Genomic DNA, 23,718 nt, shown 5'->3' on the forward strand with positions numbered 1-23,718 from the left:
ATCCTCAATGGTGAAAAACTGAAAGCTATCCCTCTAAGAACAGGAACCAGACAAGGATGCCCACTGTCACCACTCCTATTTAACATAGTACTGGAAGTCCTAGCCAGAGCAATCAGGCAAGAGAAAGAAATAAAAGGGATCCAAATTGGAAAGGAAGAAGTGAAACTGTCACTATTTGCAGATGACATGATTTTATATATAGAAAACCCTAAAGAATCCACCAGAAAACTTTTAGAAGTAATAAACGAATATGGTAAAGTTGCAGGATACAAAATCAACATACAAAAATTAGTTGCATTTCTGTACACTAACAACGAAGTAGCAGAAAGAGAAATTAAGAATACCATCCCATTTACAATTGCAAAAAAAGAATAAAATACCTAGGAATAAACTTAACCAAAGAGGTGAAAGATCCGTACACTGAAAACTATAAAACATTTCTGAAAGAAATTGAAGAAGACACAAAGAAATGGAAAGATATTCCGTGCTCTTGGATTGGAAGAATTAACATAGTTAAGATGTCCATACTTCCTAAAGCCATCTATAGATTCAATGCAATCCCTATCAAAGTTCCAACAACATTTTTCACAGAAATAGAAAAAAGAATCCAAAAATTTATATGGAACAACAAAAGACCCCGAATAGCTAAAGGAATCCTGAGAAAAAAGAACAAAGCTGGAGGTATCACACTCCCTGATTTCAAAATATACTACAAAGCTATAGTAACCAAAACAGCATGGTACTGGCACAAAAACAGACACACACATCAATGGAATAGAATTGAAAGCCCAGAAATAAACCCACACATCTATGGACAGCTAATCTTTGACAAAGGAACCAAGAAGATACAATGGGGAAAAGAAAGTCTCTTCAACAAACGGCATTGGGAAAACTGGATAGCCACATGCAAAAAAGTGAAAGTAGACCCTTACCTTACACCATACACAAAAATTAACTCCAAATGGATTAAAGACTTGAATGTATGACCTGAAACTGTGAAACTTCTAGAAGAAAACATAGGCAATACGCTCTTCGACATCGGTCTTAGCAACATCTTTTCAAACACCACGTCTGACCGGGCAAGAGAAACAATAGAAAAAATAAACAAATGGGACTACATCAAACTAAAAAGCTTCTGCACAGCAAAGGAAACCATCAACAAAACGAAAAGACAACCTAACAATTGGGAGAAGATATTTGCAAACCATACTTCTGATAAGGGCTTAATCTCCAGAATATATAAAGAACTCATGCATCTCAACAACAAAAAAACTACCAACCCATTAAAAAACGGGCAAAAGACCTGAACAGACATTTCTCCAAAGAAGATATACAGATGGCCAACAGACACATGAAAAGATGTTCAAAATCACTATCAGGGAAATGCAAATCAAAACTACAATGAGATATCACCTCACGCCCATCAGAATGGCTACAATTAACAAGACAGGAAACAACATGTGTTGGAGAGGATGTGGAGAGAAGGGAACTCTCATACACTGCTGGTGGGAGTGCAAACTGGTGCAGCCACTATGGAAAACAGTATGGAGATTCCTCAAAAAATCAAGGATAGAACTACCATATGATCCAGCTATTCCACTGCTGGGTATTTATCCAAAGAACTTGAAAACACCAATTTGTAAAGGTACATGCACCCCTGTGTTCATTGCAGCATTATTCACAGTAGCCAAGACTTGGAAGCAACCTAAGTGCCCATCAAGGGACGAATGGCTAAAGAAGATGTGGTATATATACACAATGGAATACTACTCAGCCATAAGAAAAGATGAAATCCAGCCATTTGTGACAACATGGATGGACACTGAGGGTGTAATGCAAAGTGAAATAAGTCAGAGGGAGAAGGTCAAATACTATATGATTTCCTTCATTAAGTAGTAGATAATAACAACAATAAACAAACACATAGGGACAGAGATTGGATTGGTGGTTACCAGAGGGGAATGGGGGAGGGAGGAGGGTGAAAGGGATAATTCGGTACATGTGTGTGGTGATGGGTTGTAATTAGTATTTGGGTGGTGAACATGATGTAATCTATGCTTCTATGCAAATAGAAGTATAATGATGTACACCTGAAATTTTTACAATGTTATAAACCAATGTTACTGCAATAAACACAAAATTAAAAACAAACAAACAAAAAACAAAATAAATTACTATACAATTATAACAAAGTTTAAAGGGAAAGGAAACATTAAAAATAACTATAACCACTTCAATTTGGTAATGAATTCACAACATAAAAAGGAATAATTTGTGACAACAAAAACATAGAAGGGGAAGAGGAAAAGGATGGAACCTGCATAGGTAAATGAAGATATGATGCTATCTGCAGAAAAAGGACTATCTTATCTATGAGACCTTTCTACAAACCTCATGGTAACTACAAAACAAAAACTTAGCAGAATCACAAAGCATAAAAAAAGAGGAAACTGAGAAACACATCACAGAAAACCACCAAACTGAAATCACAGACAGAAACACAAGGAAAAAGAAACAATAAAAATATAGAGCAACCAGAAAACAAAAGATAAAATGGCAGTATTAAGTCCTCATATATGAATAATCACCCTAAATGTAAATGGATTTAATTCACACAGAGTGGCTAGATGGATTAAAAAACAAGACCCAACAATATGCTGCCTCCAGGAGACCCATCTCAGCTCTAAAGACAAACATAGGCTCAGAGTGAAGGGATGGAAGATGATACTCCAAGCAAATGGCAACAAAAAGAAAGCAAGTATAGACGTAATTATATAAGACAAAATAGACTTCAAGCAAAAAATATAACAAGGGACAAAGATGGACATTATACAATGATAAAGGGGAGAATCCATCAAGAAGATGTAACACTTATTAATATATATGCACTTAACACAGGAGCACCAAAGCATATTTATTAACAGGCCTAAAGGGAGAAATTCACAGCAACATAATAATACTAGGGGACTCTAATATCCCACTTAAATCAATCAATATATCATCCAGACAGAAAGCTGACAAGGAAACATTGGCCTTAAATGACACATTAGGCCAGATGGACTTAATAGATATATAGAGAACATTCCATCCAAAAGCAGCAGAATACGCATTCTTCTCAAATGCATATGGAACATTTTCAAGGACAGACCATATGTTGGGAAACAAAACAAGTCTCAATAAATTTAAGAAAACTGAAATCATATCAAGCATCTTTTCTGACCACATTCGTATGAAACCAGAAATTGACTACAAGAAGAAAGTAGGAAAAGTCACAAACATGTGGAGACTAAACAACACGCTACTGAACAACTATTGGATCAAGGAAAAAATCAAAGGTGAAATAAAAAAATACCTGGAGACCAATGAAAATGAAAACATGACATACCAAAATCTGTGGAATGCAGCAAAAGTAGTACTAAGAGGGACTAAGAGGGAAGTTTGTAGCAATACAGGCCTACCTCAAGAAACATCTCAAATAAACAATCGAACATTACACCTAAAGGAACTAGAAAAAAGAAGAACAAATGAAGCCCAAAGTCAGTAGAAGGAAGGAAATAATAAAATCAGAGCAGAAACAAAAGAAATAGATACTAAAAAGGCAATAGAAAAGATCAATGAAACTAAGAGCTGGTTCTTTGAAAAGATAAACAAAATTGACAAACCTTTAGCTAGACTAAGGAAAAAAAAGAGAGATGGTTAAAATCAATAAAAACAGAAAGTAAGACAATGGATACCACAGAAATACAAAGGATTTTAAGAGAATATTATGAAAAGCTATACATCAACAAACTGGATGGATAACCTAGAAGAAATGGATAAATTCTTAGAATTATACAACCTTCCAAAACCGAATCAAGAAGAAACAGAGAATCTAAATAGACTAATCACTAGTAAGAAGATTGAAACAGTAATCAATAACCTCCCAAAAAACAAAAATCCAGGACTAGACAGCTTCTCTGATTAATTTTACCAAACACTCAAAGAAGATTTAACACCTATCCTTCTCAAACTCTTCCAAATAATTGAAGAGGAGGGGATGCTTCCTAACTCATTTTATGAGGGCAGCACTACCCTCATACCAAAACCAGACAAGGATAACACAGACAAAGAAAAGTACAGGCCAACATTGCTGATGAACATAGATGCAAAAATCCTCACCAAAATAAAAGCAAGTCAAATGCAACAATACATTAAAATGATCATACACCATGATCAAGTGGGAGTTATTCCAGGGATGCCAGGATGGCTTAACATCCTCATATCAATCAATATGATACACCACATTAACAAAATGAAGAATGAAAATCACATGATCACCTCAATAGTGCAGACAAAGCATCTGACAAGATTCAGCATCCATTTATAATAAAAACTCTCAATAAAATGGGTATAAAAGGAAAGTATCTCAACATAATAAAGGCCATATAGGACAAACCCACAGCTAACATCATACTCAATGGTGGCAAACTAAAAGCTATCCCTCTAAGAACAGGAACAAGATAAGGATGTCCACTCTCACCACTTTTATTCAGTATAGTATTGGAAGTACTAGCCAGAGCAATCAGGCAAGAAAAATAACTAAAAGGGATACAAATTGGAAAGGAAGAAGTAAAACTCTCACTATTTGTGGATGACATGAGTTTATATGTAGAGAATCCTAAAGAATCCACCAAAAAACCATTAGAAATAATCAACGAATACAGTAAAGTTGCAGGATACAAAATCAACATACAAAAATCAGTTGCATTTCTATACACTAAAAACAACCTAGCAGAAAGAGAAATCAAGAATACAATCCGTTTACAATCACAGCAACAACAAAAACAACAAAATACCTAGGACTAAATTTAACCAAGGGGGTGAAAGACCTGTACACTGAAAACTATAAGCACCATTGAAAGAAATCGAAGAAGACACAAAGAAATGAAAAGATATTCCATGCTCATGGATTGGAAGAAGTAACTAGTTAAAATGTCCATATTACTTAAAGCAATCTACAGATTCAAGGCAATCCCTATCAGAATCCCAATGACATTTTTCATGGAAATAGAATAAAAAATCCTAAAATTTATATGGAACAACAAAAGACTCCAAATAGCCAAAGCAATCCTGAGAAAAAAGAACAAAGCTGGAGGTATCATACCCTCTGATTTCAAAGTATACTACAAAGCTATAGTAATGAAAACAGCATGGTACTGGTAGAAAAACAAACACACAGATTATGGAACAGAATTTAGAGCCCAGAAATAAGCCCACACATATATGGACAGCTAATTTTTGACAAAGGAGCCAAGAACATACAATGGAGAAAAGAGTCTTTTCAATAAATGGTGTTGGTAAAACTGGACAGACACATGCAAAAGAATGAAAGTAGACCGCTGTCTTACACCAGACACAAATATTAACTCAAAATGGATTAAAGAGTGAACATAAGACCTGAAACTATAAAACTCCTAGAAGAAAACACAGGCAGTATGCTCTTTGACATCAGTCTTAGCAATATCTTTTTGGATATGCCTCCTCAGGCAAGGGAAACAAAAGCAAAAATAAACAAATGGGACTACATCAAACTAAAAAGCTTCTGCACATCAACAAAATGAAAAGACAGTATACCAATTGGGAGATAGTATTTGCAAATCATACATCCAATAAGGGGTTAATAGCCAAACTATTTAAAGAACTCATACAACTCAACAACAAAAAATCAAACAACCCCATTAAAAAATGGGCAGAGGATCCGGAAAGACATTTTTCTAAAGATATACAGATGGCCAACAGGCACACAAAAAGATGTTCAACATCACTAATTATTAGGGAAATGCAAATCAAAACCTCAATGAGATATCACATCCTGCCCGTCAGAATGGCTATTATTAAAAAGACAGGAAATAACAAGTGTTGGAGAGGATGTAGAGAAAAGGGAACCCTCATATACTGCTGGTGGGAATGTAAATTGGTATGGAATATGTATAAATACAGTACTGGAGATTCCTCAAAAAATTAAAAATTGAACTACCATATGATCCAGCTACTCCACTTCTGGGTATTCATCCAAAGAATACGAAAACACTGATTTGAAAAGATACATGCACTCCTATATTCATTGCAGCATTACTTAACAATAGCCAAGTCATAGAAACAACCTAAGTGCCCATTGATGGATGAATAGATAAAGAAGAGGTGGTATATATATACAATGGAATACTACTCAACCATAAAAAAGAAGAAATCTTGTCATCTGCAACAACATGGATGGACCTTGAGGGTATTACGCTAAGCGAAATAAGCCAAACAGAGAAAGACAAATACTGTACAATTTCACTCATACGTGGAAGATAAAACAACAACAACAAACACATTGATACAGAGAAAAGATTGGTGGTTACCAGAGGGGAAGAGGGTGGGGGAGGGTAAAAGGTGTAAAGGGGGACATTTGTATAGTGATGGATGGAAACTAGACTTTTGGTGGTGAACGTGATATTTTTACGTGAAGTAAAAATATAATGACGTACACCTGAAATTTATATAATGTTATAAACCAATGTTACCTCAATTAAAAAAAACTCCAGATGGGTTTCACCTTCTAACTACTACCAGAATCCAACTACTTTACCTCCTTTACTAACATCCTGTATCAAACCATCAACATCTCTCATCCAAGTTACTGGAATCTAACTGGTCTCTCTGCTTTCACCTTTTCCCTCTAATCCTCTATTCCTAATCCATTATCCAAAAGGATCCCTTTAAAACATAAGTCATCTTGTCCTTCCTTTGCTCAGAATTTTCCAGTCACCCCCATCTCACTCAAAGTAAAAGCCAAAGTCCTTACAACATTCTACAGAGTCTCACATGATCTGTGCCCCACCCCCACTCCTGTCTTCATCTCTTATTTCTCTCCCTCTCACTTGCTTAGCTCCAGCCACACTAGCCTCCTTGTTGTTCTTCAAATATGAGAGGCACGCTCCTACCTCAAGGTCTTTGCACTTGCTGATCCCTGAAAAGCTTGCCTCCTTACTTCCTTCAGGTCTCTGCTCAAAAGTCACCTTAGCAAATCCTTTCCCAACAATTCTACATAAAATAGCCCACCCCCTTCCTCTGCCCTACCAACAATCCTGTTTCCTTCACCCTTGTTTTATTTTTCTACATAGCATTTACCACCATCTGACATACTAGCTGTTTGCTCATTTAGTTATTTATTATCTGTCTTCACTAGAAGATAAGCTTCAAGAAAGCAGGAATTTTGTCTGTTTTGGTCACTCTCTATCTCTAGTACCTTGAACTATGCTTGGAATGTAACAGGCATTAAATACTTACTAGATAAATTAATCAGCCAAGTAATTATGTGAAGCATATTCACTCTGCTCACCTTTGCAGAAACTGCTTGATGTAAAACTATAGAGATGATAACGGAAATTTAAAAAATATGGTTGTCACTGCGAAGTTTCGCTGTTGTTTTTGACTTAACATTGTTAGAGAAGACATTCCTCCCTGGTCCTCCAGTGACTCCAAACATCTGCTAGTAGACAAGAACTCTAGCCCTTTGCTCAATATTGCAAGACAGTTCACTTCTTAGATTGGGGTGGGAGAGAGGATAATCTCAGTTTTGGGAAAAAGAGAGGAGAGAATGGAACTTGAAAATAAATCCTCAGCTAGCAAGAGAAGAGAAACAAGTTAAGATAAATGGATAGACATTCTTTACCGATGTTGAGATGAGGGACGAGCCACAAGGAAAGGATGGGAGGGTCTCATGTGGGGGCATCCACATCCTTGGCACATTCTAGATACTCAAAAACTATTTATTGATGGTTAACTAAATGAATAAATGAGGCAGAGGGAGTGGCTCACTGGACGGGAAGGAGAGGTAGAAATATAATGTGGAAAGACTATTAATAAACATGTTACTTCCTATACACTCCGTTCTGAAATTATAGATCCTTTGGTGGCAGGTCAAAGTAGCCCCTTTATTAGGAGGCTCACCATCAGTGGCAGCCCAAGAATAGCTCTCTTCAAGATTTTGGAGATCTTCACAATGTCGGCAGTGTGGGTAGATCCACTTATACTTCCAGGGAACCGTAAATCATCTTTAATTACATTAAAATCTACCTAATCCTGGCATACCACCATCAACCATGGATATTTTCTAATTTTCATATATAATATTCCAAATGAGAGGGGGTTACTTGTTTCATTTCTATTTTATTTAGTCTTTATTAATTTATATATATATAGCACTAGTTCAATTATTCTTAACATTGATGATAATTTTTCAGATTTCCTTCTTTTAGTTTCACATTAATTATAATGTTTTTCTATTATTTCACCTTCCAGTACTGTCATCAAAATTGAGATCCTAGTACTAATGGTATTATTTGTATATGTTTATGTGAAATATCCTGCTCACTGGGGCAAAAGTAGAATTGGTGACAAGAATTAACAAGATAATACTACCTACCTTATGTGGACACAGACAGAAAGAAGCAGTTAATTAAACTTACGTCACGAATACCTGATTAGGGATGCACTTACATCTGCCAGTTCCTTGATTTGCTTTGCTGACACATCAAACGTGTCAAGTCTTCGAAGGCAAGGCAAGTGATACAATACATGTGTGGAATAATTATACAGCATACAAACTGGATTGGTTTTATATTGAGGATCATTCAGACATAAATCCTTTAAGTGACAAAGCCTGGTTAAGTTAGTGAGATCCTAAAACAGCAGCAATAATAATGTTCAATTAATTAATTGCGTCTGCCCATTTCTACAGAAGGTATATGAACACTTAATATCACCATAATTTAATGTAATGCATTCTAATTGTATGCTTAAATATGTTTAAATGATTTAGATGGATAAAATGTTTTTCTCTACTGAAAAACAAGCTAAATATGTAAAGAATCGATCAACAATACTTAAACAGCAGACTTTATATGACCATACTTTTTAAACATAAAAGGCCAAAGAATGTTTGCTAAATCATGTATTCCACATGGAAGCTTGAGGCCAGTCACTTACGCACATTTATTCGTTAAGACACTGTTGCCCACTCTGCACGGCGCCTTTGGTAACAGTTGCCCCAGCGTACCTCTAGGTCTCCTGACTCTTTCACCACCATTTCCCACACTTATGCCTAGGAACGCCGCTTGCCACTTTCCTTGGCCTCCAGATCTGCTCTTCTCATCAAAGGCTAGGGGACCCCTGCTTTATTACATCACCATTGAATTCCTGATTTTTAGTTGTTTTTAAAATATATTTTTTCTGTAAATGCCTTTTCTACCTATTAAGGGCAATGAAACCTAGCTCTTTCCTGAGGGTCTCATTTTTCTCACAACCTATGGAGGGGGAGGGGGTGATAATGCACAACCAGACTATTTCCGCTTAACATCTTTTATCTTGAAGTTTAAACCTTCCTTTATTTGGCATCTAGGCCTGGCTTAACTCTTCAGTCTTGTCTCTTCATATTTAAACCCTAACATTTTAAGTTTTAAGCATACTGCACAACTTGAAGTTTCAGAATGTGCCAGACCCTATCTTATCTTTAGACCTTTACTCATGCTGCTGTCTTCAAGTGAACCAAACTTCATCCCAGTTTTACCTCTTAATCTGTCAAGATTAACCCTAAGAATCATCTTCTCTGGGAGCCTTATTTCATCCCCCAAGCTTGGGGTAAATGCTCCTTCTATGAACTCTCTTAGGCACTGGGCTGGCCTTTATTATAGAATCTATCAGACCCTATTGCCAATTGTTTGTGCATCCACAAGTCTCTAAGCCAAGGGTCCGTATGGGCTTTGGCCCTTGGTCTACAAGCTAAAATGGTGATTACATTTTTAAAGTATTGGGGAAAAAAAATAAAGAAGAATACATGACAGAGGCCATATGGGGCTCATAAAGCCTAAAAAATTTTCTATCTGGCCTTTTATAGAAAAAGTTTGCTAATTCCTGAGATAATGTCTTAGAGAGCAGGGTTGTGTCCTGTTAAACACTGCATCCCCAGCACTCAGCACTTAGAACACAGTAGGCACTAAATAAATATGTGAATTGAATTGAATTGAATGATTGTTACTTTCTACTAACCTCCAAGACATCCTCACATCTTCCTTGATAATAGCATTACTAGGGCTGTGCCTGGGGCAGGAGGGTATGGTGGGGTTGGACTTGAAAGGATGCAATGCTAGTTAGGAGAGTCAGAATCAGAGTTAAGGGAAATCCAGAGCAAGAATCAGGAGGCGTTAGTTCTGAAGATAAAATACAAATGGAATGGGGAAGCAAGTAGTGAAGTCAGGCTGCTAGAGTCAAGAGTAAGACAAGGTCAGGTGGCCAATGTGTGTCCTAACTCTCTCTGGACAAGTGAGAACTTGGTTCATTGGCTGGACCCGAGGGTGTCAGCTGGGCCCATGGCAGGAGTGGGACTAGGCAGAGTTGCTCTGAAAGGGATTTCTGGACAGACCTGTGCAGGGAATTATTCAGTCAAATTCTGCAAGGGCAAGGAAGGTAAACCATGGGACTGTTCTGAGGAGAAAAGACACTCTTGATTTCTGGGTGGCTATTTGCATTTGACCATCAGTCTGGGCTAGGAGATGGTGGGTGTGAACCCCTCATCTACACTCAGAAGTCAGATGACACTGGAGTCTATGAAGGCACAAAATCTCACTGAAAATTAGTGTTGTGGTACCTGGTGTGGAAGGAAAGTGACACAGAAGTTATTCCATCACTACCAAGATAGTATATTTTTAGGGTGGGTGGAAAGGTTAGAGATAAAAATTCAGGATAATAGTGTTTCAGGAACACTCCTAATATGAGAATAGTAAAAGTCACTGTAAATCATGTTCAATGTTTTTTTTTTTTTGGTGAGGAATATCAGCCCTGAGCTAACATCACCTCTTTTTGCTGAGGAAGATTGGCCCCAAGCTAACATCTACGCCCATTTTCCTCCATTTTATGTGGGATGCCTGTCACAGCTTGATAAGCAGTGTGTAGGTCCGTGCCCGGGATCCGAAACCATGAACCCCAGGACACTGAAGCAGAGTGTGCAAACTTAACCACTATGCTACTGGGCTAGCCCCCTGTTCAATGTTTTTATGATAAACAGCCATGATTATCATAGAGAGCCTTTTTAAAACTATGCCATATAGTGAATTTTCATAACCTGTTTTATCCCTATTTTTTTTGATGAGGAGATTGAAACAGAATAGGTTAACGTAGTTAAAGTGATAGTAATAATAATAAAATAGCATATCTATTGAGTGCTTACTGTGTGCTAGTCACTATTCTAAGAGCTTTAAATTATTATTTCACTTATACTTCACCTTCCCACTGTACCATACCTCTGCCTCTGGTTTGTGGCAGGGTTAGAACTGACAGATCTTTCTGCCTATGCGGCCTATGCTCTTCACCACCATAAGGCTGCCATGGCTAGCCAGGGTGAGATAAACATCAAGATGGCTTCTTGGCAGGGCAATCCTTTATCCTCCCAGCATTCTGCACTTATCTTCTTCAGCCACAACTCATGACTCTCCCTCACTCTGTTCCGGCCACACAGTATTTCTAGTTTTTTGAATTTGCCATGCTCCTTTCCAACACATAGGTCCTTCACACCTTTGCCTGGAATGCTCTTTCCCAAGGCAACTCCTACTCATGTCTTACGTTAGCTTAAACATTACCTTTCACAGCATTCTAAATTCATCTTTCATAGCTCCCTCTGATCTCTTCTGCTGACATTACTCAAATATAGCACTTGATGTCTTACCTCCATGCCTTTGTGCATATTGTTCTTCCCATCTTAGAATGCCTCCCTGCCACTGCCTAGGTCCTCCTACAATGCCTGTTGAAATTCTGTCAACCCTTGAGGGTTCACATCAAATATTTCCTCTTGAGTTTGACCAAAAAAATAAAATTTTGTTGAAATTTCTTTTTAAGGTGCTTATAACATTCTGCCTCATTCTATAGCTTTTTGGTGCCTTACATTCTTCTCTGAGTAAAAGAATGCCTATTTTAATAGTAATCAATTCAAAATTAAGTTTACTCATGTTTCTTCAATATTGTCTAGATGAGAAGTGTTTGAATTATGAATTATGAATGCTATATGTTTTCACTCACATTATATGCCATGAACAGTAAGTCTTTTTGTTTTTTTTTCTCTTTCATTTATGTGCTTGACAAATGTTTGTTGAGATTTATTACATGTCAAGTACTGTCTAAGCATTGTGGGAAAAGCAGTAAACAAAAAAGGCAAAGTTCCTGTACTCGTGGAGCCTGCATTCCAGTAGGGGATGTGGATAAGGGCCAAGAGGAAAAACAAAGCAGGGACAGAGTGATGGGAGTGCTTCAGGCTGGGGAGCGTAATAGGTGTTGTTGCCATTTTACCTGAATTGGGCCGGAAAGGCGTCACTAAGAACATTTGAACAGTCCTGAAAGAAATGAGCAGATGAGCCATGAAGATATAGGGAGGAAGAACAGCCCAACAAGCGCAAAGGCCCTAAGGTGATGTGTGCCAGGTATATTCGAGGAGCAGTGACGGGACCAGTGGCTGGAATGGAGTAAACACAGGGGAGAGTGGCAGAAGCTGTGGTCAGAGAGAGAGTTGGGGGACTAGATTATATAGAGTCTTGTGGGCCATTGTAAGAATTGGCTTTTACTCTGAAAGAGATAAGAATCCAAGGGAGGGCTTTGAGCAGAAGAGTGATTTGATCTGACATTTTTTTTTTTAATAATTTTATTTATTTATTTTTCCCCCAAAGCCCCAGCAGATAGTTGTATGTCATAGTTGCACATCCTTCTAGTTGCTGTATGTGGGATGCGGCCTCAGCATGGCCGGAGAAGCAGTGCGTCGGTGCGCGCCCGGGATCCGAACCCGGGCCACCAGCAGCGGAGCGCGCCCACTTAACGACTAAGCCACGGGGCCGGCCCCTGATCTGACATATTTTTAAAGGAGTGTGCTGCTGTGTGAACAGGGAAAGGGTAAACACAGGGAGACATGTTAGGAGGATTTTATTTTCCAATAATGCAGGCTAGAGATGATGGCGTGTTGAACCAGGTTGGTAGTGATGCACGTGATAAGAAATGGTCAGACTCTGGACATATTCTGAAGGTAGAGCCAATAGAATTTTCTGATGGACTGGATATGGGGTATGAAGGAATAGAGTAGTCAAAAACGACTCTCAGGGGGCCGGCCTGGTGGCGCAGCGGTTAAGTGTGCGCGCTCTGCTGCAGCAGCCCTGGCTTCGCAGGGTTTGGATCCCGGGCGTGCACCAACGTACCGCTTGTCAAGTCATGCTGTGGTGGCATCCCATATAAAGTGGAGGGAGATGGGCACGGATGTTAGCGCAGGGCTGATCCTCCTCAGCAAAAAGGAGGAGGATTAGCATCAGATGTTAGCTCAGGGCTGATGTTCCTCACCAAAAAAAAAGACTCTAAGGATTTTGGTTTAAGTTACCAGAAGAATGGAAATGCCATTTAGAGAGGTGGAGAAGAAGGTTTGGTGCAAGGGAAACCAGTTTGAATTAGGAAAGATGTCTATAGCTCTGGGAGCTGTTAGGGAAAATAGAGATACCAATTTAGGAGTAATAAGTGGATAAAAGGCATTTAAAGTCATAAGACATGATGAGATTATTTAGAGAATGAATGCATATAGAAATGAGATAAGATCCCAGGATAACCTGGGGCAGTCTGTTTTTTAGATGCTAGGAGAGGATGAAAAACCAGAAAACTGAAGAGGTGTGGCCAGAAAGATCAGAGGAAAACTAAGAGAAAGTGGTATTCTAAAAGCCAAGTAAATAGTTATTTGTTTGGTTTTAACAGTGTCAGATCATTAGGGCCAATTTGGTCAACTAACTCTAAAATTTCTGGGAGTGCTGGGTAGTCCAAAACAATTAAATTATCCCGTAAAAGGGAGATATTTAGCCCATTTTCTGCAATAAGATAGTTCATGATCCAGGTTGGTAAATGAAAATGAATTATTCCACTTACACATACCTTGAAAGAACATATTTGGTTACCAGAAAGGTTTATTCTTTCCAGTTGTTCATTGGGATCAAGAGATCGACCTTGAATTTAAGAAACAAGATGAAAGAAAAATTAAATTTCTTGTTATACCTTCTGTTCATATCCTGCCATATTTTTGAGTTGTACATGGCCATCATTACTTGCATATAAATAAGACTAACAGTAACACTGTATTAGTAACCATTGATTAATGGGTAATATTTTCATATCCTATAATCAGAGATTTGCTTTGCAAAGATATCATACAGAAAAGTCTAAAAGAAAGAAATGTAAGAGTGTACTTTTCGTACTGAAAAAATGATTGTAGCATTATCTCCTATTCCACATGAAACAGTACATACCAATGCTGCTTATTAGATTTCCAGCAAGGTTGAGATCGTTTAAATTCTTCAAAGTTTGCAAGCCCTAAAAAGTTAGACAATATATAATTCAGGAGAAATCATTAAAATCTATATTTATAAATCATCTGATCAATCTGGTTAGTTTTCCAGGTGTTCTGAGCACAGAGTGCTGCGTACTTCACAAGCACAGAAGTGGGTGCCTCAGTGCAGCCATCTTTGTTTCTCTGGAACCTGGAGAGCATTACTGGAGGAGGAGGGAACAGGGAGGGGAGTGGAGAGGAAAAGAGGAGGAGGACTAAGAAAAAGAACACATCACACACAGTGTGTTTATAATCTTAGGCAAGTTATATATAAAACTTATATAAACTTCTTTTCTTTTAATCTCCAAAGAAGAAATAACATCTTACCTCTCAGGCTTGGTGGGAGGAATAAAGAAAATGATGTATATGAAGTTCTCTATACATTATAAAATGCTATATACATGTTAGTTCTTCTCAACAACAATAATTAAACTAGTCATCAATATTTTGGTCCTTAAGCATAATATGATCTTGGACACTGTGGTTTAAACTCGACAGTAGTAATTGACTTTACATATTAATCATTGAAATTATCTTACCTCAATATTTTTAATTGTATTGTGGTTCAGCCAAAGAACCTCCAATTGAAATAATTTCTCTAAATTTTCTATTTTAGAAATTTTATTATAATATAAATACAGTTTTTCTAAATTTCTACATTCTTGAAGACCTCCAATTTTCTGTAAAAAAAAAAGAGCAGACTGAATAGTAATAGCTTATGTTTTGCTATTAATGCTTTTAAGAAAGTAGATTTTAAGTATATTTTCTTTTAAAAATAGCATTTTGTTGCAAAATCAATATCCAGGAAAATGAAATAAATTTTTTAAAGAAAAAATATAATCCCTCCACCTAAATAAAATTATTTTCAATTTTCATATTCTTTTTAAATTGTAATCAACTCTATACCTATTTTTATATGGTTATAATCATAATACCTGTACAATTTTGTAGGTTTTGTTTTTACTTAAGACTATCTAAAATGTTTTCATAATCTTTCAAATTATAATATTTAATAATCATAAAATATTTCATGAAGTTTATAATCATTTTCTTAAAAATGATTATACATACATAGGGTTATATGTGGCATATTTATGTTTCAAATTTTTAGTTATTATAAATAATACTGCAACAAATAACTTCATGCATACAGTTGTTTTCTGCTGTTGAATTACTTCTCTAGCATAAAATCTGAGAACAGGGATTTCTGAGTCAAAGGTATGTACCTTTCTTTGGCTCTGGATACATTTTGAGATATTGCTTTACAATATAAACGTTATAATTTTCACACAACCAATAGTGTCTATGTGAACCAATTTCACTACTAAGCAATATTGGGTATTATTTGATCTGATTTGATTACTAAAAAGTAGGATACGTCTATGTTTTGATCCTTCATTTCTATTTTCTCTTTTGTATAAATCATAGATACTTTTGCCCATTTATCTGTTCTTTGTTTTATTTTCCTGAGCAAAGGGTTTTATTGTAATTCATCATGTATAGTCTCTTTTTCCCTCCATTTATCTGTTTTGATCCATGCCTCATGCATATATTTCAATGAACTATTTTTCAGAAGCCAAAGAATTCAGCATAAAATGTTTCATGTAAGGTTGTACGTTTAGACTTACCTCTAAGCAGCATTCAGCAATCCAAAGTTCTCTGAGTTGTAAACAAGTCTCTAACCCTGAAATTTCTTTTATATCTTGAGCAACAATTGTGAGACTTGTTAAATTAGGAAATAGTGATAATCCGACTATACGGGGATACCCTGAGAAAAACATCTCCAGTTTTGAAGTATCTGATCCTTCTTGTCCAATCATCTCATAAGATAAACCATTGCATAAACACTGTTTTCAAAAAAGAAATTGGGTTATTATCTATTTAAAATAATACAAAAATTATTTTTGCCATTAGAAATTATAAACTGTCAATTGCACTAATGCCATTTTGACTCTTACAAGAGGGAAGGTTGTCCCATATATATGATTTTTCTCTGCTTCCAAAGGTCATGGAGCAGAAGAAATCTCTAGGTAAGCTCCAGAAAAGAGTGTAAAAATGTTCCACTTAATATTCTTGCAAAGGTAATTGAAAAGAAATTTGGCTTTGACTCACCAGTTCTTTAATTATTTCTTCTTGGTTTAGGTTTTCACATTCAGTCATCTTCTATTAAAAATAAAGGTCATAACAATATTATCTGTTAAGGAAAATGAAAAATTGAATTAAATACTTGAGTCATGTCATTCCAAGTTGAAAGGGACCTCAAAGCTACTTAGGTGGAACTATCCACCTGTGGCTTGAAATCTTCACACAGTACATTACTAAGTATCTGTCTGGGCCCCAAGACAGACCATTCCATCTCTGAAGTTTTCTGTTAGAAAGCAATTTTTTATTCTAAATTTAATTCTGTCTCTCCATAACTCCTTCCCATTTGTTGTCATTCTACTTCCTCAGTTCATAAGTATAATCTTCTTCCACACTATAAGCCTTTAATACTTGAAGAAAATAGTCATCTCTCATCTACGTCCTTACCTCGCCCCCAGTTCATGTCTTTTAGTTCTCTAGCAAAGAAAAGAATCCTCAGGGCTTAGGGACACACCTGGCATGGTAATAAAAGTTCATTAAAATGAATTAGCCAACTTCATTTTAGATGATATGAACTAATACCTAAATAGCTTCAATAAAATTTTACCCAGGTTTTCATAATTTTTAATATTTTCATTATATTATTTCAGACATATACTATTTTAAAAATATAGGAATCCTGGTTTTAATATGATGATATGACAAAGCAAGATGTAGAAATGGTATACATTGTGATCCCACTTTTTATAATAACACATCCCACACAGATATGTGTGTGTGTACCTGTATATATATATGTATATGCATGTGTGTGTATGATTATGTAAGAAGAAAATATGGAAAGATACATACTAAGTTGTTAATGTGAGTTACCTTAGATGCAGGTGAAAGCTGATGTGGTTATAATAGGCATGAGAGGTTGGATGAGGATAGATTTAGGCAAAAATAGAAAAGAAAAAAAAACTACACTTTTTTAAAAGCATGTTTAGTATTGTATAATAAGAATATATAACCATTATTTATTCATTCTACTGTTGGTAGAAATTTAGACTGTTTCCAGTTTAGAGCTAAACAGTGCTTTCTCTGAACATTTTTGTCATACAGGACATAGATACACATTTCTTCTGGGTTTATACCTAGGAGTGGAATGAGTAAGAAACTATTGTTTCTTCCAACATGGATCTCACAAACACAATGTTGAGCAAAGGAAGACACACAATGAGTACATACTGCATGACTCCATTCATATGAAATTTGAAAACAAATTAATCTATGGTATTAGAAGTCAGGACAGCAGTTACCTTTCAGGGGTGAGTGATTAGGAGGAGGCAAAAGAGGGGCTTCTGGGGCCAGCCCCGTGGCATAGCGGTTAAGCGCGCGTGCTCTGCTGCTGACAGCCCAGGTTCAGATCCCGGGCGCGCACGATGCACTGCTTGTCAGGCCATGCTGTGGCAGCGTCCCATATAAAGTGGAGGAAGACGGGCACAGATGTTAGCCCAGGGCCAGTCTTCCTCAGCAAAAAAAGAGGAGGATTGGCGTGGATGTTAGCTCAGGGCTGATCTTCCTCACAAAAAAAAAAAGAGGGGCTTCTGGAGTGCTGATGAAGATATATTTCTTGTTCTGGGAGCTGGTTAAGGGGATATGTTCACTTTGAGAAAACAAAGTTAGATTCCTAAGATTTGTATCATTTCTATATATATGTTATACTTAAATGAAATTTTACTTAAATGTTTATTTAAAAAGCATTTATATGCTCCCTTTTATTCATTTATGCAAAATAATGTACATGTGCAGATGTATACAGAAATTAAAATTTTAAGAAAAAACGATTGAGTCCATGTATTTACCTACGTTCTCTCCCCAAATCTCACTGGAATAACTAGGGAAATATGAAAATAAGAAAGGAAAGCGTAGCAGTGCTAGGAAAAGAGCATTGATTGCCAGAGATGTTGAGAAAGGTCTTTTGAGTGAAAATGAAGCAGATTGGCATCAGACTGAGAGAAAAGCCCATGAGTACAAACTAGCCCCAAATTAAAAATATCAGAGAAAAACTTTTACAAAACTATCCTAAAAAATTCCCCAAACTCAGAGAGCAGCAGTGATTGGGAAGAGGGTGGCTAGGGGCCGTCCAAAGGGATCAAATAAAAGGACTTCGAGATCTGTATCAGAGTACTGCACACAGTCTGTATTTGCACTCAGGCTTTGTAAACTGGGGACATTGTCCCACCATGCTGAGTTGAGGAGGGGAGGGACTCCAGCTAGCATCACAAAGAAAAATACAGCCAGAAAATTACCCCAATACACTGGATTCTCTGTTCATTCATTCACTCATTCATTAATGTATGTATTGAGGGCCTAATATCTAACAGTCAGAGAATGATAGGGGTGGGAAGAAAGAGAAGACTTCTCTGAAAAGGTATCATCTGGGCAAAGAGCTGAAGGAAATGAGGGAGTGTGAGCTATGAGGAAATCTGGGGGAAATGCATCCAGGCAGAGGGAGGAGGAAATGCAAAAGTGGGGTGAGAGTATACTTGGCACGTGTGCAGAACAGCAAGGAGAATGATGTGGCTGGAGCACAGCAAGGGAAATGGGGACTAGTAGGATGGACAGGAATTGCAGGGCCAGATCAAGTGCTATCTTGTGACCTGTAGGCCCTTATGAGGATTTTGGATTTTATTATTAGTAAGATGGAAAGCTATTGAGGATTTTGAGTAACATGAGCTGTCTTTTCTTTTTTTTTTCTGAGGAAGATTCTCCCTGAGCTAACATCTGCTGCTAATCTTCCTCTATTTTGTATGTGGGATGCCACCACAGCATGGCCACTGACAGAGAAGTGGTGTAGGTCCACACCCAGGAACCAAACCCGGGCCACCAAAGCAGAGCACACCGAACTTAACCACTAAGCCACCAGGGCTGGCCCAGTCTTCAGTTTTGAAAAGGATCACTCTAGCTACTCTGTTGAAAATAGACTGTAGGAGTCAAGGGCAGAGGCAAGGAGACCAGTTAAGGGACAGTTGTAACAGTGTATCTGAGAGAGGATGGTGGTTGGAGGAGGGTGGCAGCAGTGGGGAGGGTGAGAAGCAGTTAGATGCTGGATCTATAGTGAAGGTCATACTGGTCATTCCTTCCCTGCTTCCCACTGGCAAGTGTCTCTTTACCCCATCCTTAGACGACTCCTAGATATTACAGCATAGGCTGCAAGAGTGGCCAGGCAAGGGAGCACTTAGCAAGGAAGAACCTGAAAGAATTTAGAGACTCCATCAGAGGCCCATATGTGGATGCAGGCCACTAGGCTTACTTACCCCCCAGCCTTCCTGAGATGGCACACCAAGTAAAGGGGGGCTTTGTAGCACCTCTTCTCATCTGAAGAGAAGCCCCTACATTCTCCAAAGGAAAGCCTGCCTGCCTACCACCACACAAGGGACAAAGCCTGCCCTCCTACCCCCAAAGTCACCAAATGGTGATCTAAGTTATCTACTCTATGTCCAAGATATCTATTCCAGAAGAAATTCACTGTTCCCTTTGTTATTCACTAAATTATCACATATACTTGAGCCTAATTTTTGGCTTTCTAATCTGCACTCTCCCTTAGCTCTGTCTATTCCCATAGTATTGTCCTGTTCTAATTACTGAGATTTATTTGTAAATTCTCACCTCATATTCTTTTTTGGAAATTTCCTGGCTACTTTTTCATATTTATTTTTCCAGATAAGATTTATGATTATTTTGTATTTAGTTTTTTAAAATTCACTTGGGGTTTTAAGATTCCATTGTAAAGATTAATTTAGGGAGAACTTCCATCTTTATAGTATTGAGTCTCCCTTGAGAACAAGGTATAGCTCTCCATTTATTCAAGGAAACTACTTTTTCTTGATAGAGAAATATGCATATTTAGGATACCAACCTTACTTCTCACTTCACCTTATTTTCCCTTCATCAATGCCCTCATTTAGGAAAAAACCTTGTTCTAATTCAATAGTTGATTAGCAAAGCAAAATTTAATTTAAAAACCTCAAATTCTATAATTTGCATAACTACATCTAAATTATGAGGAGCCTAGACCTTCCTGGTACTTACAAGCCTTATATGCTTTCTCCAGTCACAGGGATTGATCCAATCACCTCTCTCCCCCTCCGAAGTGCTGCTGAAAGATTTCACATAACCAGCATGGAGCTGAAGTCACTACACATGCATGGCCTCTAACTTCAGCTGGATCTTTCAACAACAGATATTTTATATTTTGCTCTTCAACTCCCTCTCCTACGGTGAGCAGGACTACAGATACAGATCTGGGATGCGTGACATAGGCACTGTTCTAAACTTCCACCACTCTTCTTACGTTCTCATTCTCTCTCAGCAGATGACCTTGTCCCCATCTTCACAGAGAACAGTGATGCCATCAGATACACATTCCTTAAATTCCCTTTCCTCCTAAAGATGCATTTCTTTCCCTTCCTGACTCCTGTCTTAGTAAAAGTATTCTTTCTCTTGTCTGAAATGAATCTTTTCCTGTGTACCGATCCCATCCTCTTCAGTCTGTTTCAGAACATTGCTCTGTCAAATTTCCTCCTTCTAATTTATTCCCATCTTTCCTTCTCTAGCATCTCTTTTCTCTCCATATATGAATGTTAGGTCGTTCCTATCTTTAAAAAAAAAAAAAAAAGTCCTCCTATCCTCTATTCTATGACTAGTTGGTTTTAGATACCTTCACAGAAAAACTTCTAATATAGTAGTCATTAGGAACACTCCACGACCTCCATTCAGTTCTCAACTCACTGCACTCTGACTGGGGACACTGCAGACCACTACAGCTTCTTTTACTAAGGTCAACAATAATCCTCTAATTGCCAAAGACACTGGACATGTTTCAGCTCTCAACTTAACTGGACCTTGGCATGGCATTTGACAATGCTGTTGCCTCTCTTCTTTAAGTTTTCTTCTTTGGTTTGATTTTTCTCGTTGGCTTCTCTCTACTTGTTATTTCAAACATACTTTTCTGATTGTTTCCTTCTTGGCGAAAAATTACTAATCTTGACCTTCCTCTTTCCTGTGCAACAAACCCAACTACTCACACGGAAAGCTCTATCTGAATGTGTCACAGGCATCTCAAATTCAGTACGTTCAAAATTGAACTCATTACATTTTCCAGCCAGCCTGCTTCTCCTAACGTATGCCTTCTCTTGGTAAATGACACATCTTTCTAATCATCCCAGTCAGAAACTTGGGACTTATCCTCAACCCCTCTTTCACTCTTTCCCTCACATTCACTCACTCATTAAATCCTTCTGCATATACCTCTTAAGTGTCTATCAAATTTTTTTCCTCCTCTCCCTTCCAATTGCCTCTGCCTTGGTTGAAGCTCTCATCACTTGATGTTAACTGGACGCCCTCCCTAGGGCCCACTTCCCTCCAATCCATCCTCTACACTACTGTGACAGCCAGCCTCCTGGAAGGTAAATCTGCTCATGGTACTCCCCTTGGAAGGTATTCATGGTCTCCATGCTGACTCCTGCCTACAACCACAAACTACCCAGGGCACCCCAGGCTCTGGCCACAACTACAATTCTCTGCACAGGCTGGGATATTTCTGTACTTTTGCATATGCTGTTTACCCTCCCTAAAATGTCTTTTTCCCTTGAGTTTATGGCATAGTCCACATATCCTTAAAGATTTAAATCAAGGGGCTTCTGTGTGAAGACTTTAATTCTCTCTGGTAGCATTATAATCATTCTCTTCCTTGTAACTCCACTTAAGGCCCAAATATACCCTATATAGCCCCTGTCCCACTGTATTGTGATGCTTGCAGGTCTTTCCTCCCTACCAGGTCCCATGTTCACCGAAGGCAAGGACAATGAACCCATCACAGTGCCCGGCACGTGCTTGGTATTCGATAAAAGTTTGTGGAATGGTTTGAATTAACTAACTGTCCATGTGACAGGGTCCTATATGGTATAACTTAAAGAAATATTTGCTGTACATGACCAATCAGAGTATAACAGAGTAATAATTAGAGTAGAAAGGGGCCGGCCGGTGGCTTAGCGGTTAAGTGCCAGTGCTCTGCTACTGGCGGCCCGGGGTTCAGATACCGGGCGCCCACCGACGCACGGCTTCTCCGGCCATGCTGAGGCCACATCCCACATACAGCAACTAGAAGGATGTGCACCTATGACATACAACTATCTACTGGGGCTTTGGGGAAAAAAAGGAGGAGGATTGGCAATAGATGTTAGCTCAGAGCCGGTCTTCCTCAGCAAAAAGAGGAGGATTAGCACTGATGTTAGCTCAGGGCTGATCTTCCTCACCCACACACACAAAAAGAGTAGAAAGGACCAGGTTTCTGTCTGCCATGACAGCTGGGTAGGGTGTCATTCTGAGAAAATCTAACTTCTTTTCTACATACTGAAAGACTTTTATGGTCAAATTGTTCCCTTCCTTGGGTATAAAGGAATCAGAATCCATCCATTGTCACCAATGGACCAAACAAACGCTCTTCCAGCTCAAAGTGAGCAGTATCAAGTCTGGCCAAGGAGAACTTGGTTCTCGCAGCCCAGTACCTTAACTGGTGCGGGAAAGGCCGCACAGGTGGCTATGGGCCATCCTCCGTTTCCTCCTCCTCTAAAGCTTTGCTCCGTCACCCTGACGGCCTCAGATAAAGGCGCGTCAGTGTCTCTCATTATTATTATCATCTCCATTGCAACATTACAGGGATCCTTTGACTTCAACGTTGCTCCTCTCCTGTCTCCTCCGGGCGGAGAGGGAAGAGAGGGGAGCAAAGCCCCGGGGAGCCTGCTACAGGTGATGTACGCGGGAAGGCCACCAGGTGACAGACACTCACCTTAGCCCAGAGAGAGGATGGATTCCAGGGCAATCCGAGACAGAGCAGAGTCCACTCGGACCTCTCAGTGCCTGTCTTGCAGCAGCAGGCACAACACCCTCTCTAGCCCCGGGCCTGGTGTGTACACACAACCCGCTGCGGTTGCCTAGGAAACCCGCACTGCGCCTCCGGAGACCTCAGGGTGGGAAAGGGGATAAAAGGGGCGGGGAAAGCAGCGGCAGACCCGTTTCTGGATCACGTGACGGCAACCTCCAACCAATCAGCAGGGGTAGGGGGTCCACCCGGAAGACCCCGCTGGTGCTCCTGGGAAACGGTGGGGACCTGCCTGCTCGCGGGTTTGTTGGTACCTGCGCGCATCTTTCCACGTGCCTTCGCAGAA

The 23,718-nt window shown here is 38.6% G+C and overlaps 1 protein-coding gene across 1 annotated transcript in view; it reads right to left on the reverse strand.

Annotated features, from left to right (window-relative positions):
* The window catches only part of LRRC9 (leucine rich repeat containing 9), a 122,676-nt gene extending 99,189 nt beyond the window's left edge, over positions 1-23,487 (reverse strand). The window contains exons 1-7 of the mRNA XM_087448426.1: positions 23,340-23,487; positions 16,535-16,616; positions 16,051-16,269; positions 14,962-15,102; positions 14,343-14,406; positions 13,972-14,042; positions 8,527-8,709 (exon numbers count right to left, since the gene is read on the reverse strand). Of these exons, the coding sequence (XP_087304552.1) occupies positions 8,527-8,709; positions 13,972-14,042; positions 14,343-14,406; positions 14,962-15,102; positions 16,051-16,269; positions 16,535-16,582 (726 nt within the window). The 5' untranslated portion in view covers positions 16,583-16,616; positions 23,340-23,487. The remainder of the gene's footprint in view (positions 1-8,526; positions 8,710-13,971; positions 14,043-14,342; positions 14,407-14,961; positions 15,103-16,050; positions 16,270-16,534; positions 16,617-23,339) is intronic.
* Positions 23,488-23,718: the final 231 nt, after the last annotated feature.

Source organism: Ceratotherium simum, chromosome 24 (genome assembly GCF_057802395.1).
Source record: "Ceratotherium simum simum isolate JZ-2026a chromosome 24, ASM5780239v1, whole genome shotgun sequence".
Taxonomy (NCBI): domain Eukaryota; kingdom Metazoa; phylum Chordata; class Mammalia; order Perissodactyla; family Rhinocerotidae; genus Ceratotherium; species Ceratotherium simum.